This window comes from Mycteria americana, chromosome 25 (assembly GCF_035582795.1).
Source record: "Mycteria americana isolate JAX WOST 10 ecotype Jacksonville Zoo and Gardens chromosome 25, USCA_MyAme_1.0, whole genome shotgun sequence".
Taxonomy (NCBI): Eukaryota; Metazoa; Chordata; class Aves; order Ciconiiformes; family Ciconiidae; genus Mycteria; species Mycteria americana.
Window position 1 is genome coordinate 3,135,255 of NC_134389.1, and position 13,815 is coordinate 3,149,069.

General features: G+C 67.4%; 2 protein-coding genes across 15 annotated transcripts in view; one reads left to right on the top strand and one right to left on the bottom strand.

Moving 5' to 3' along the window:
* Nucleotides 1–7,421: 7,421 nt before the first annotated feature.
* Nucleotides 7,422–11,766, bottom strand: LTAP1 (lipid transport auxiliary protein 1). The gene is given in 9 exon segments (XM_075525289.1): nucleotides 7,422–8,405; nucleotides 8,408–8,517; nucleotides 8,520–8,623; nucleotides 9,038–9,096; nucleotides 9,232–9,398; nucleotides 9,716–9,769; nucleotides 10,019–10,127; nucleotides 10,398–10,499; nucleotides 11,611–11,766. Coding segments are annotated over 9 exon segments (1,116 nt in total). The 5' UTR covers nucleotides 11,680–11,766; the 3' UTR covers nucleotides 7,422–8,063.
* A 75-nt stretch (nucleotides 11,767–11,841) lies between these two features.
* UBAP2L (ubiquitin associated protein 2 like) overlaps nucleotides 11,842–13,815 on the top strand; it is a 31,114-nt gene continuing 29,140 nt past the window's right edge. For 6 of the 14 annotated variants that reach the window (XM_075525285.1, XM_075525274.1, XM_075525277.1 and 3 more), the window contains exon 1: nucleotides 11,842–11,929. The gene's annotated coding sequence lies outside the window, so the exon portion shown is untranslated. Of the gene's footprint in view, nucleotides 11,930–12,076; nucleotides 12,175–13,815 lie in introns of those variants that run through there. The other 8 variants (XM_075525287.1, XM_075525278.1, XM_075525281.1 and 5 more) reach the window with 3 other exon arrangements.

Consider the following 13,815-nt stretch of genomic DNA (forward strand, 5'->3'; position numbering starts at 1 on the left):
CACACGGCACCAGGGCCAGCCCCCCCCGTGGGCCTGGGGGCACGGGGACCTGCCCCAACGCGGGTGGGGGGACACCGGGACCTGCCCCGTGTGGGTGTGGGGACACCGGGACCCGCCGCACACAGGCCGAGGGACACCAGGACCTGCCCCACGTGGTACGGGGACCAGGGACAGCCCCGCAGGGGCCTGAGGACCTGGGCCTCGCCCCACCGGGGCCTCCACGTCCTGCCCCATGTGGGCGCACGCACCCCCCGCCCTGCCCCACGAGCCCCCCCCCACCCCTCGGGGTCCCCTGCCCCGGCGGCTCTGCGGCCCCGGGAGCGCCGTGGGGCTGGGGCCACCCCAGGGCCGCCCTGTCCCTCAGCCCCGCGGGCCTTATACGGGCACGGCGGGGCCGCAGCAGCAGCGGCACCGCATTCCTGGGGGCTGAGCTCACGCACCGCCTCCCCCCACCCGCTCCCACCCTGAAGAGCCCCCGGACCCTGCCGGGCCCGAGACCCCGCAGCCCTGCGGCAGATCACGCTCCCCTCCTTCCTCCCGGGGACGGGGCTCTGGCGCCTGGAAGCTGTGCCAGGCTCCCGCTCCGCTGCTGCGTGCCAAAACCCACCATTGCGACAGCTTTAGCCCTTGCTAAAACTCTCCGGTCTCAGTTAGGGCAGAAGACGCTGCCGAGAGCTGTGAGGGCCCCGGAGCCCCCTGAGAGCTCAATAGAAACATAACCGAGACCCGTCGCTGCCCTCGCTCGCCACGAAGCCTGTTGGGCAGCGCTTCAGGTGCACCAATAAAAGGGAAAGGGGCGCCGGGCTGCCACCTCTGCGCCACCTCCTAAAAACCTCGGCAGCCAGGCAGGCCCGTGCCCCAGGGGTGCGTTTGCCGGGGTGGAGAGGGCTGGCACGCACTCAGCCGGCCGAACGGCTTGGCACGTCCCCTAGAGATGAGCTGGCGACTGAAAGGGCCCGATCCTGCGCGCTCGCGCTGGCTGGAAGGAGCCGGGAGGCAGCTGGGAGGCAGCTCTGCGCATCCAACGCTCCGGGGTGCGAAATCCCTCCTCCCGCCCCTCCGCGTCCCTGAGCCGGGGTGAAAGTGGGGGAGCCCCAAGAGCCACCCTGGGGGGTGGTGGCCAGAAAAAGGGGGCTCCAAATGCACAGAAAGGGATTAACGAGTTGCGAAGCGAGCGGGGATGCGGTCCTCAGCGCTGCGGTGTGACAGCAGGGAGAGAGTGGGAATAGGTCAGCAGGGAGCGAAGGGAGGGAAGAAGGGTGCGAGGGAGGGAAAGGGCTCCCAGAGCTCTGCAACGCCACGCTCGGCACGTGCCAAGCTCCAGCGCAGGGCTGGCGCTGCCGGCACGCTCAGCCGGGGCCGGGACAGGAAGCCATGAGCAAAGCCGCAGGGTTGACAAACCACCCAGGGCTCAGGGAGGGGTCGGGAGTTCCCGATTACACCCTGGCCCCCAGCTCGGAGCCAGGACGTGCCAGCGAGGGCCAGCCCAGGTGCCGTGCCGGGGCTTGAGGCACTTCCCCGTGGCCCGGCATCAGCAGCGTAGCGGGAGGGGAAGGCTCCTGCCTCCAGGCTGGACGTCAGAGCTGGGCCCGTCGAGGGAGAGGAGCCGGGGGCTTTCTCCCAGCTCCCGCAGGAGGGAAGATCCGCATCTCCCCGACGCTCGACCCCTGAGGCATCGCAGCCCCACGGGGTGACAGCCCCTCCGGCTGCCAGGTCGCGGCAGGTGATGAGCAGGGCCGGACGCCATGCCACGTGACGCCCGGGAGAGCGGCCGGCCGGCGAAACCCTGCACCGCTCGCGCCATTGTTTTCCTGGAAACGGCGGCCAACAATAGCCGGGCTGTGCCATTGTCACGCTGCCCACGCGGCCTCCGCCTGCCCGGGGAGACGACGGCTCCCTCCTCCGCTGGAGCTCGGCTCCTCCGACAGCAGCCGTGACTTGGAGCTTCCTGGGGACGTGCACGGACCCGTGTCCCGCGCTCGAGGGGCTGCTTGCTGCCGCCAGCTGCTGTGGCTCTGCCCCCAGCTCGGGGTCCCCATGCCCTGCTTCGGGGAGCCTGGCTGCCCTGCCTGCTCCATCCCCGCTCCCAGGCTGCCTGGGACGTCCTTGCCCAGGAAGAAGCTGGGACCGGCTCCCGCCAGCATCCCTCTGTCCCCTGCGTGGCTGTGGGTGGCCCCCCCAGGATGTGTCCTTCCTGGGGTCACTGTCTGCTCCCAGACACCCGCACAGCTTTGCCAGGGGTGCACGGAGCCTGACAGGGACCTTCCTCTGTCCCCAAGGCCGCAGGAAGGGCTGCAGTCCCACTGGGAGGGCGAGAAGGGGAGGGTAGCTGACCCAGCTCCCACCCCGCACCCCATACGTACGTCTGCCGCCTTCTTCTCTGCCAGCTCCAGCTTCTCCTGGGCATCTTTCAGGGCCTCGGAGTATTTGTCCAGCTCGTCCTCCGTCCCCTTCAGCTTCTTCTGCATGGCAGCAAGCTCATCCTCCAGCTGGAAGGGCAGCGGCAGTCACCGCAGGTGGACGCCCCTCCGGACCCCCGCACGGTGGGAGAGCCCTGCCTACCCCATCCCAGGCTCAGCTCTGCCCCGCAGCATCCCTTCTGCCCCATCCCGGGGCCAGCTCTGCCCCACGGTGTCCGTCCCTGTCCCATATGACACCAGCTGGCAGGGGCTGAGCCCTGGGCAGCCCTCGGGATGTCCCACGGCATCGTGACACAGTCCCCGAGCTGTGGGACGGTGGCAGCTCTCACACCCTTGTTCCCCTTGCCAGAGTCTGTGTTGGGTCTGGGCTCAGCATGGTCCAGCATGGGGAGAAGCCGTCCCACCAAACATCCCCAGGCTGGGGGCTTCTGCCGCCCACCCTACCTGCTTGCTCCGCTCCTCCGCCTGCTTCTGCTCGGCCTCCGCCTGCTCCGCCCGGTCCAGGGCATTCTCCTTGTCCAGCTTCAGCATCTGCATCTTCTTCTTGATGGCCTCCATCCTCGGTGGGACACGGGCGCCGGCAGCGGGGCGGCGGGCAGCAGGACGGGCAAGGGGCAGGCAGGGCGGCAGTGCTGCCCGCCGCCCCGCCGCCCGGTTTATCAACTCTGCCCTGCCCGCCGGTGCGGGGGCTTTGCCTTTCTTGGGCCGAGCCGCCTCCCCACCTTCCCAAAAAGTCTGTGCTCGGGACCCATTGTCAGCCCTGGGGGGTCCGGGCGGCCGCAGCCTTATTTGGGCTCCTGAGGACAGCTGGGGCGGTTATAAAAAGCAGCGGCAGGTCTGCGAGCGGGGGGTCCCGCATTGTCCTGGCCGTCTGCCCCCCCCCCGTGGAATGGGACACCCCTGGCCGGTGTCGCAGGGACACCATGCTCCCACCCGGCACTCCCTCGGGACACGCCGGGCAAGGCATTGAGCCGGGTCCGTGTGGCACCGGCAGCGAAGCCGCCCCCGGTTTGCACCCCACTGGGGGCTCGGGATGTTTTGGTAGCCCCCGGCTTGACATTTACCCATGCCCGGGGGCGGCGTGGAAAAGGGCGAGCTCAGCCCGGCGCTATTTTAAGAGCAGGGGCTTAGCAGCAGCCCCTGGCCCGAATTGTTTGGCTCAGCAGGAAGCAGCGGGGGGAGCCGAGCCCGATACCCAGGGAAGAGCCCCCCAGGAGCCCGCTGAGCCCCGAGGCCGTCTCCGGCAGTGCTGGTGCTTGGCGGCGAGGCAGAAGTTGCTGTTGGCAGCTGGAGGAGCGAATTCCGCAGGCGCGAGGAGGAATTCTCAGGGAGAGCGGCAGCACTTCCTACGCAGCCAGGGGATTAGCAGCCTCCTCGCGCCAGCCACAAGATCCTGCCGGCCCCGTCAGCCAGGTCGGGATGTGCCACGAGGGAGACCCACTGCTCCCATCCAGGGACACATTTTTGGGGGCTGAGGGGGTCAGCACCCAGGGACCCAGGAGACAAAGACCGAGCAGGGCGCCAGGAGGGACAGTGCCCACGAAGGGCCCCGAGCAGGCGCTGCACCGCCATGCCCGGGGAGCCATAAATAACCCCCTGCACCAGGGCAGCAGAGCCAGCGGTGGGCACGGGGCCACGCGCCTTTGTCCTGGGATCATCCCAGGCGTGAGCGGGGGGGACAGGTGGTGAGCGCTGACCCCGCCGCCATCCCAAACCTCCGCTGGCCCCCGGGGATGGCAGCTCCCGGCTCCCTCTCCCCGGCCCCGCGGAGACAGGCGCGCGGCGCGGGCAGACGGGTTTTATTGCAGCAGCAAGAGGGTGGGCAGGGGGTGCGGGAAGGGGTGCGGAGGGACCCCCCGCGCTCCCCCCTGCCCGTGGGAGGGCGCAGGCAGCATCTCGCTGGGTCGGCGCTGGGCATCCCTGACGCTGTAAGAATATGTTTGATATTTAGTTGGTTTTCCAATAAAACAACCTAATATCAAACATATCAGACAGAGGCAGGGGCAGGCGGAGGCGGACGGGACCCGGGGCTCAGCTCCCTGCAAGAGAAGGAGAGAAGGAGAGGCTGCGAGCGGGCGGTGGGTTAACTCCTCGCTGTTTGCCCGGGCAGGACCCCCCCAGGGCACCGCGCAGGCAGCACCCAGGCCTCGGTGTCTGGAGCCCGCCTGGGCAGCTGCACCGGCGTTGGGATGCTCTAGGATCTGCTGCCCGAGCAGGAGGCATCCTGCAGCGGGGACAAAGCCGGAGCAGGGCAGCGCGGGCGCAAGTCTCCGGGCACGGCACAGCACGGCACGCCATGGCACAGCATGTCCTGGACTGGCACGGCATGGCATGGCACGGCACGGCATGGCACGGCAGGCAGCGCTGCCTACCCGTCCCTGCGCGCCCGGAGCCGAGGGGACCCCACGTCCGTCACTGCCTTACCTGGGCCGGCTCGGGGGGCTCCTCGGCGGTCTGGCTCAGGGGCCGCCCAGCCACCATTTATAACCGCGCTCAGCTGCACCCGGCGGGGGGACGCGGCCGGTGAGCGCCCCGGCCCCACGCACGTGGCCTCGTTCCCATTAATTACCACCCATCGACGTCCCCCTGCCCCCTCCGCGGACCCCCGCGCCCTTGCCGCTGAGCACTGCCGGTCGATATGGGTCGATGGCCCCGCGCCGCCTGCTCCTGCCCCCGGTTACACTCCGCCGTCATTAGCGGGGCCGTCAATACCGGGGAGCCGGCCCCGTCCCGGCAGGCTCTGCACCACTGAGGGGCTGCGTGTGACCCTGCCCAAGGACAAGCCCCGGCTGGCGCTGGGGGCTGTGCCCCACGTCCCCTGCTCCTGTGTCCCTGTCCCCTTGCTTTGGGGGAGCCGCTGGGACACCCTGTCCGCAGGAGCATTCCCTCTGCGGGGTGGCCGGAGGAGGTGACCGCCTGGCACCCTGCCCCATTCCTCATGAGGATGTGGTCCCCCCCGTGCTGGGCACAGCTGGGTGACAAAGGCAGGACCCCAGACCCGCTCTGGGGTGGCCGTTGGGACCTGGCTGGCAGTGTCCAGCCACGAGGGCACGTGGGATCTCTCGGGGTGCTGGGGTCACGTTTCTCCCTGTGCCATGCCGGTGCTTCGCCACAGCGGGACGCATCGACCTTGGGAATGGCGCTGGGGGCTCTGTGGGGGCCCAAACGCTGGGGGGCCAATGGGGCAGGACGCGGGGCAGCCACAGCCCCAACTGCCATGGGGGAACGGGGGCACAGCCCCTGCCCCGCTGCCTGCCTGGGCTGGGGGACGGGGGGCTCCAGCCCCATGGGGGTGGCAGCGGGGCAGCAGGGCCACGCGGGGAGGGTGGCAGCGGGGACGGCAGGGACACATGAGGCAGCAGCACAGTGCTGGGAGCCGGGGGCGCGCGTGCAGCGGCAGCTGACGTGATGCAACCCGACAGCCAAGCTAATGAAGGGCCGTGGGCAGGGGGTGCCGGCCGGGCGGCCCCCAGCCCTGTCAATAAGCAGAGCCAGGGCAGGCGCTGATGGGCCCTGGGGCCGGGAGACACCAAGGTCGGGCTCAGGCAGTGGGGACGGGAGGCGAGGGACGAGGCCCCCCCAGTCGGGGAGCAGACGGGGTTCAGGGGTGCCCGGATGGTGAGGGGGGCCAGGGAGCATCGCACCCAGCCCAGCCAGGCTCCTCTCCCCGCTGCTGCAGGGTTGTGCCGCATGGCCAGGAGCACCGTGCCACAGGGGACTGGAGCATGTGGCCGACGCTGGCACGGCACGGCGGGACCCGTGCCGGGAGCGGGACCCAGCTGCGGAGCGTGCAGGGCTGGCAGAGGCACGCTGGCCGTGCTGCCATCTCCTGGCGTGGCCGTGGCCGGGACCGCGCGTGCAGGATCCGGCACACGCAGGGTCACGGGCGACGTTGCCGGATCCCAGCCACGGCGATCGTGCTGGGCTGCCCCTTCCCTGCACCTCTGCCTAGGGCTGTCCCACGTCCCAGCACGCAGCAGACGCAGCCCCCGTCTTGCTCAACGTGTTTTATTCTCGGCCGGGAAGCTGGGTGATGCCAGGCCGGTGCCGAGCCTGCCAGGTCGGGCACTCACAGCCGCTCCACGAAGAAGGCTTTCCCAAGCTGGCGCAGCTCCCGCTGGTGCTGCCGGTGCTCGTCCTGGAGGAGCCGGTGCAGAGCGGCTCGGCGGACCTGCTGGGCACAGGAGCTGGTGCTGAACCCCACCGTTCCCCCCACTTGCCGGCGCCGGGAGGCACGGTCCCCCAGGACGTGGTACTGGAGCGGGACGAGGGAGGCACCCGACCCTGGCAGCACAGGGCTGGGTTCACCCGGCCGTGCCCAACCCGTGCCCGGCCTCACCACCGTCTGCTCCTTGCTGGCGAGGCGCAGCTCCAACTCCACGCTCTGCTGCAGGGCCCTGCGGGCCGTGGCCCAGATCCTCTCCCAGCGCTGCGGGTGCCCTCTGGCCGCCTGCCCACAGCTGTGGGGACACGGGGTGGGCAGGACAGGGTGCCAGGGGGACACCGGCACCTGCCCCCCCCAGCCTGTCCGCGGGGCTGGGCCCCAGCTTGCCCCACGCCGGGGCTCCCCCTCGCCTGCTGCCCCCCAGCACAGGGGGTTGAACCCCCGGGGCTCCCTTTGCCGACTCTACCTCTCCAGCAGCCTCGCGCAGGCGCTGCCCTTCGCCAGGACCTGCAACCAAAGCAACGCGTTTGGGGGGTCCGGGGTTTAACCTGTACGAGGGGGACGCTGCGCCCCGCTGTCCCCAACTGCTGCCGGGAGCCCCAGGACAGCCACCCCCTCACCCCCTGCCCTGTCCCACCTCCTCCCGCCACAGCGAGGGGCTCTGGCTGCTTGCTGCTGCCATGGCCGGTGCGGCAGGGACCCCGCAACCGCCCTCTGCACCAGCCACACCGTTAACGGCATCCCGGTTACCGTGGCAGCAGCACAGGGACGGACGCAGCCCCGGATCCGGCAGGGAAGGGCTCCCGGCAGTCAAAGGCTGACGGCACGCATCCTGCTCAGGGTAACTGTCATTTTATTAAACAGCAATTAAAAAGAGTGCAGAGGCCCAGGCGAGGGGCGGGGGTCCCCGCCCCACACAGCACACGCTGCGGTGACTGGTGAGCAGCGGGCGCTGCCGTCGGCCTGGCGGGACGCAGACGTCAAGTTGGGGGCCGCGAGCTTTCACCCCCGGGGGCTCGGCAGCCGCTGGCACATGAGGCGCTGGTGAGAGTGGGAGGAAACACCCCCTTGGCAGGACAGACAGGACGTTCGAAGCTGGTATTTGTCTGCCCGAGACGTCCCCAAATGCCCAGTTGCAGGAGAAGGAGTAGAAACCGCAGCCCAAAGAGGCACCTCAGCCACGGCGGCTGAGAACTGGCCACCAAACTATTTACACTCCGTCCAGGCACCCTGGTGCACGGCCTGGGCACACAGGCAGGCTGGGCAGGCCTGGCTGAGAGCGGCAGGCAGCGACGGTGCCGCAGGGAAAAGAAGAGCGTTCATCCTTTGAAAGAACAGACGAGCAGCTCCAGAGCCCGAGACCCACACAGACAGGACGGACAGACAGCATCAGCCCCGCTGGCCATCATGGGGAAAGAGGACAGGTGGAGGAGAGCACTGGCTGGGATCGATGTCTTTTATAAATAAGCTAAAGCTAATCAGAGTTTATTCACAGGGCCAGGGCTCCAAGACGTTGCCGGACTCAAGGCCTCAAGCCCGAAGCGCGTCCCAAGCCTGCCGCGGAGGAGGCCGCAGGGGCCGATCCCCTCCGGGTTCAGCAGGCGGGCGCGCTGCTTTGAAACGGGCTCCTGGTGAGGGCCGAGCTCCACCGGCTGAAACGGAGCCTCTGCCGAGCGACGATCTCCAACATCGTGCAAGAGGGAGACCCGAGAGCGCAGCCGCTTCCTCCCAACGCTGCCTGAACGCCGAACTGTGGCCAAAACCCGCCCAGGACACCAGCTGCACCCAGCGAGGGGCTCTGCTTGTGGCAGGTCCCTGGAGCAGTGCTCCCCGTGCGGCTCACAGGGTGCTCTCCAGCGTGTTGTAGTTGTCCTTGAAGCTCTTCAGCTCCAGGAAGTGTTTGGCACGTTTGCTCTTCTGGTTGGAAGGCAGGTAGGTGACCTGGATGGTGGCGGGGTTGGAGACTTCGGGGGAGAGGGTGAGGTCCTTCGCTGCTGACTGGTGCTGCCGCTGGCTGCTGCCCCCCCGGGCCTTGGTCCTGCAGGGAGAGGAGAGGCACCATCCCAGCTGCCGCCCTCCCCAGAGGAGCCGCTCGACCATCGCGTCCGTCTGTCCAACACGAGGCAGACTGACGGCGCTCACTGCGGTTTTGAAAAGCAAGGCTGGCGCTCCCGCGGGTGCCAGGCCTGGAACCCGTGCGAGGTCCCTGGCTCAAAGCGGCCAGCGCAAGCAGCAACGTGGACCGTGACCAAGTAACAAACCCAAAAACGCATTAACAGACGGGCTGCAAGGAGTAAGTAAACCTGGAAGGACGGACAGGCGCAAACAGCCCATGTCTCAGCGGCTGGGTTTTGCCCCAAAACCCGTCTCTGTTCATACCTCCACAATGGGCTGCTGGGGCCCAAGAAGCCACCACCGCACCCCAGCTACGCACCCAGGCAGTAACACTTACATGTTTGCCAGCTCGTTCAGAGCATCCTGATACTGCAGATATTCCGGTTTCCCAAAGACCTGGACGCAAACAGAAAAGACCGTGGAAAACCCAGCCGAGGTTACAGCACGACCTCAGTCCGACCATCAGACTACAGCGCAGGAACAGACTACTGCGCTGCTGCGGGGGCCGGGCGATGCGGCGCCGGCGCTTACCCCGGTGCCGTAGCGGGCACTCTCGTACCCATCCAGCAAGGTGTCGATCAAGGCTTTGCGGATGCCTTTGAAGGAGGTGCTGGAATTCCGCAGTTCCAGCAGGTAGGCACAGAAGTTCTTCCCTATTAAAGACTTCGGGTACCGGCCCTCTGCGTGAAACGGGATTTCTGGAAAATAAAAAAGCACAACACAACCGGCTGAAGCATAGGTCAAAATGCTTGTGATCACCCGCAGATAACGTTAGAAGTTGGCTGCTAATTAAACTTCCCATCACATCCGCTGCCTCCATTCGCTGACTGCTCCAACGCGTGAGCAGAGTAGACCCTCGGGCCGCCAGCCCCGGGCGGGATAAGTGACTGCTATTCCCAAAGGAGGACCTTGAGCCTTATCACGAGGCTGCTGGCCGATGCGCCGCACCCTTATTTCCTCCACACACGGTCTCTCTCCACCCTTCCCCTCCCACTCCTGCCCCGAGCTCCCTTACCAGATGTTCTGATCGCATCCAGCGCCTTCATCCTGTACAGGTAGTTATAGCAGCCTGGCAAAGAGAAAACCCAAACTGAAAGCTCTGCAAAACTTGGCAGCGGGAGGGAGGTGGGGAAAGCGGATAGGAGCAGAGCGCAGAGACACCATCTCGCGTCGGCTCGCCGAACGCGACGTCGCAACGGGACAGCCAACGAGAGAGGCCGGCGACGCAACTCGGCCCCAGGGGAACGACCTGCGGTAGCAGGACAAGCGCTGGACGGTGTCTCTGGGGGTCTGACTGACACGCAGTGAGAGAGGGTACCTTGTGTCTCCAGCTGCAGAAGCCTGCTGTCGTCCTCAGCTAACAGCCGGGGCTCGTACTTGATGTCTTGCACCCTCGACAGTCGAATGTCGATTTCTTCCTTTAAATCCTGCACAGCGGGGGGAAAAAAAAAAACCCAACACATTTACAGAGCACTGGCTTTGTTTGTGGGATCACAAGGATGATAACAGTCATGTCCCCCCAGGGGCCCTCTGAAATAAACCCGCTCCCTCTCTAGCTGCCCATCACCACACCGAGGCGGCAGCTCCTGGAAACGTCCGATTTTGAAGCAGACCCTGCCTGCCCCTCGGGGTACGGATGGGTCCACGGGCACAGGGGAGGGAGGGCACATCCCCACCACGGGGCCGTGCGCACCCACCTTGGGCGCGTGCTGTCCGACAGGCACGTGGGGGCCACGGCGGGACTTCATGGCGAAGCGCATGATCTGGCGTTTCACAAAGATGAACAGCAGCACGAAGACCTGGAGCACCACAGCGCGGATGGGGGTCAGGCGTACCGAGCGGCACCCCGGGGGGGTCTCACGACCAGCCTGGGCCCAGCCCCACTGACACCCTGTTCCCAACCCGTGGACACCCCAGGCTGAGCAACCACAGGACCCCACAGACCCCCCAAAACCCGGCAAGCACAGGGGTTCCTCTTCAGCCCCTCAGGAGCCCCACGGACACCTGGGCTGGCCCCACAAACACCCCAGCCTCCACAGAGGCTCCCTACTCACGTCCTCTCCATGCCCCACAGACACCAGGACCCCACGGGCACCCCAGCCCAGCCCCGTGAGGGCCCCGAGTCTGGTTCTATGGGAGTTCCCCACAGACACCCTGGGACGTGTCTCACGGGAGCTTTATGGACACCTCGGGTCCGGCTTCACAGGGGGCCCATGGACATCCCAGGCCCAGCCCCACGGACTCCCAGGCCCAGCCCCACGGGAGCCCCACAGACACCCCAGGATGGGCCTCACAGAGGGTCCACGGATACCCCAGGCCCAGGCCCATGGGAGCCCCACAGACACCCCAGGATCGGCCTCACAGGAGCCCCACAGAAACCCCTGGATCGGCTTTGCAGGGCCCCACGGACGCCCCATGCCCAGCCCCACGGGAGCCCCATAGACACGCCAGGATCGGCCTCACAGAGGGTCCACGGACAGCTCAGGATCGGGCCCACGGGAGCCTCACAGACACCCCAGGATGGACCTCACAGGGGCTGGACGACACCCCAGGCCCAGCCCCACGGGAGCCCCACAGATACCCTAGGACGGGCCTCACAGGAGCCCCACAGAAACCCCTGGATCGGCCTCGTAGGGGCCCCACGGACACCGCATGCCCAGCCCCACGGGAGCCCCACAGACACCCCGGGATGGGCTTCACAGAGGGCCCACGGACACCGCAGGCCCAGCCCCACGGATCCCCGGACCCGGCCGCACGGGAGCCCCACAGACACCCCAGGATCGGCCTCACAAGGGCCCCACGGACACCCCGGGCCCGGTTCCACGGGGGCCCCGTCCCCCCGCACACGTCAGGCCCGGCCCCCCGGGCCCGTCGCCGTCCCACGGGCAGCCCCGCGCCCGCCCGGCTCACCAGGCTGCCGTAGGCCATCACCAGCACCACGTTGACCCCGGAGAGCCAGTTGCTGCCGGCCCCCGCCATCCCCGGCCCGGCTCGGGGCCGCACAACATGGCGGCCGCCGAAGCCTCTCCGCGCCCCCACCACGTGACGGGGAGAGGATCCGCTCTCACGTGACGCGGCGCGCCGCCTTGCGTCACACGCGCGTGCCACCAGGAGAGCGCCCCCCCCCCCCCGCGCATCACGTGGGTGAAGCCGGGCTGGCCCCGCCCCCGCGCCCTCGTCACGTGATGGGGCGGGCGCCGCTGGTAGTTGTCAGTGTGGTGAGACCCAGGTAAAGTTGGTTGCGCGGAGGCGGCGGCGGCTCCGGTAACTGCGCGCGGCCCCTTTAAATCCCGCCCCCCCCTTTCCCCCCCCGCCGCCGCCGCGCGCCCCTCGGCCCGCCCGGCCCCGCCGCCGCCGCCCGCCCGGCCCCGCCGCGCCGCTCCGGGGGCGGCCGCCGCGCCCCGCCGCCGGGCCCCGCGCGGCCTAGTGGGCCGGGCCGCAGCCGGGGGCTGGCGTAGCGCGCGGCCGCCGCAGGTGAGGGCGGGCGGGCGGCCTGGAGGCGGGCGGAGGGGGGGGGGGAATGGCGGCCGCGGCCATGAGGGCGGAAGCGGCCCGCGCTCGCCCGCCTCCCGGGTGCGGGCCCGGCCTGGCGCCGGGCCGCCGCGGGGGCTCCCGCCCGGCCCCGCGGGCGCCCTCCGCCCCCCCCCTCCGGTTCCCTCCGGCCGCTCGCCCCCATTGTGTGCCGCGGGCTGGGCCGCCGGGCCTGCTGGGCCGCGGGACCGGGCGGCTCCGGCCCTGCCGTGCTCCCGGGGCCCGCCCGGCCCCGCCGCTGCCGGCGGTAACAATGGGGGCCGCGCCGCCGCGCTGCCCCGCCACCGCCGCGCTCTCGGGGCTCCTCGCGTGCGGCCGGGCCCGCCTCCGGCACCCTTTCTTCGGCAGCGCCCCGGGGGCCGTTACCGGCGGCGGCTCCTGGGTGCGGGGCGGGCCCCGCCACGGTTCCCCGCGGCCCACGCGAAATTCCCGGGCGGTGCCGGTTTGGTGCTCCCGGAGCGATCCCGGCCGGTGAGCGTGTGCCCCGCTCGAGGCCCCGTGCGTGGCGCTTGCCTCCGTGCTGGTTTGGGGGGCTCTGCCTGCGTGCTGCCGGGCCGTGAGTCCTCCCAATAAAGCGCTGCACCTCGATACCAAACTGGGGTCTTTGAGGGCGTATCCGGGGGCATCCCCCCAAAATCTTGTACTCCGCACGCACGGGAGTTATTTGCTTTGCAGCCGCAATGCATTCGCTCCAGAGAAAAAATCGTAACCCTGATAAACCGGCTTCCTGTGTCGGGCGCTTTCGGGTGCTTGTTCTGCCCCATGTTGCAGGAAAATCTTTCCGAATGCTTTGCCCTCTGTGGTCTTTTCCTTTGGAGCTTCGGAGCCTTCTGCGCGTGTTAATTAAGCTTTGTCGGAGGGGGATGGAAATACCAATTTTCTGTATTAACAGATAAGGGAAACTGAGGTTGGGATGTGCCGGGACTTGCCCAGCATCAGCCGGCAGGTCTGACACAGCCGGGGATAGCGGATGTGACCGACAGATCCTTGTTCTAAAATTGTAATTTACCTGAAATTTCTAATAAAATGAACAGTTCGTTATGTTTCTGTATCACCTCTTTTTCCGGAGACTCCGCACTTCACGTTTCGTGTAGCCGAGACTCTTCTCTCTAGATGTGGAAGGCGAGTAGCGGTGCAGTCTGAAAAGGAAAAGGGGTAACGACAAAGCGCATCACGTTTACTTGCAGCTTCTTTGAAGAAAAGGTGTTGTAACCTGTAGCTGTTAAGCTTCTTGTTTTCCCTGAATCCTGTACGAATGCATCGCTTTCCCGTTGTCTTGAAACGTAAGCGTTCGCCCGGTTTAATGGCATTTCTCTGGTGTGGATCAGCCACGATTCGCTTTGGCTGGAGTCGCCTTTTTTTATTCTTTTATTTTTTTATCCCTCTTGGTGAATATATATGGGTTGGCTCTTTGAAAAAAAGAAAAGGGGGTAAAACACTTGGTGAAAACTGCTTTGAACTGGTAAACTCATATTATTGTTACTTCTGCGCAGGGCCGGTTCGAGTGTCAGGATAACCAAGGTTTGCGCTTAAATGTTGTCTGTGAGCTGTACGTGAGTTACACGATTGAGGAATAAATTATCA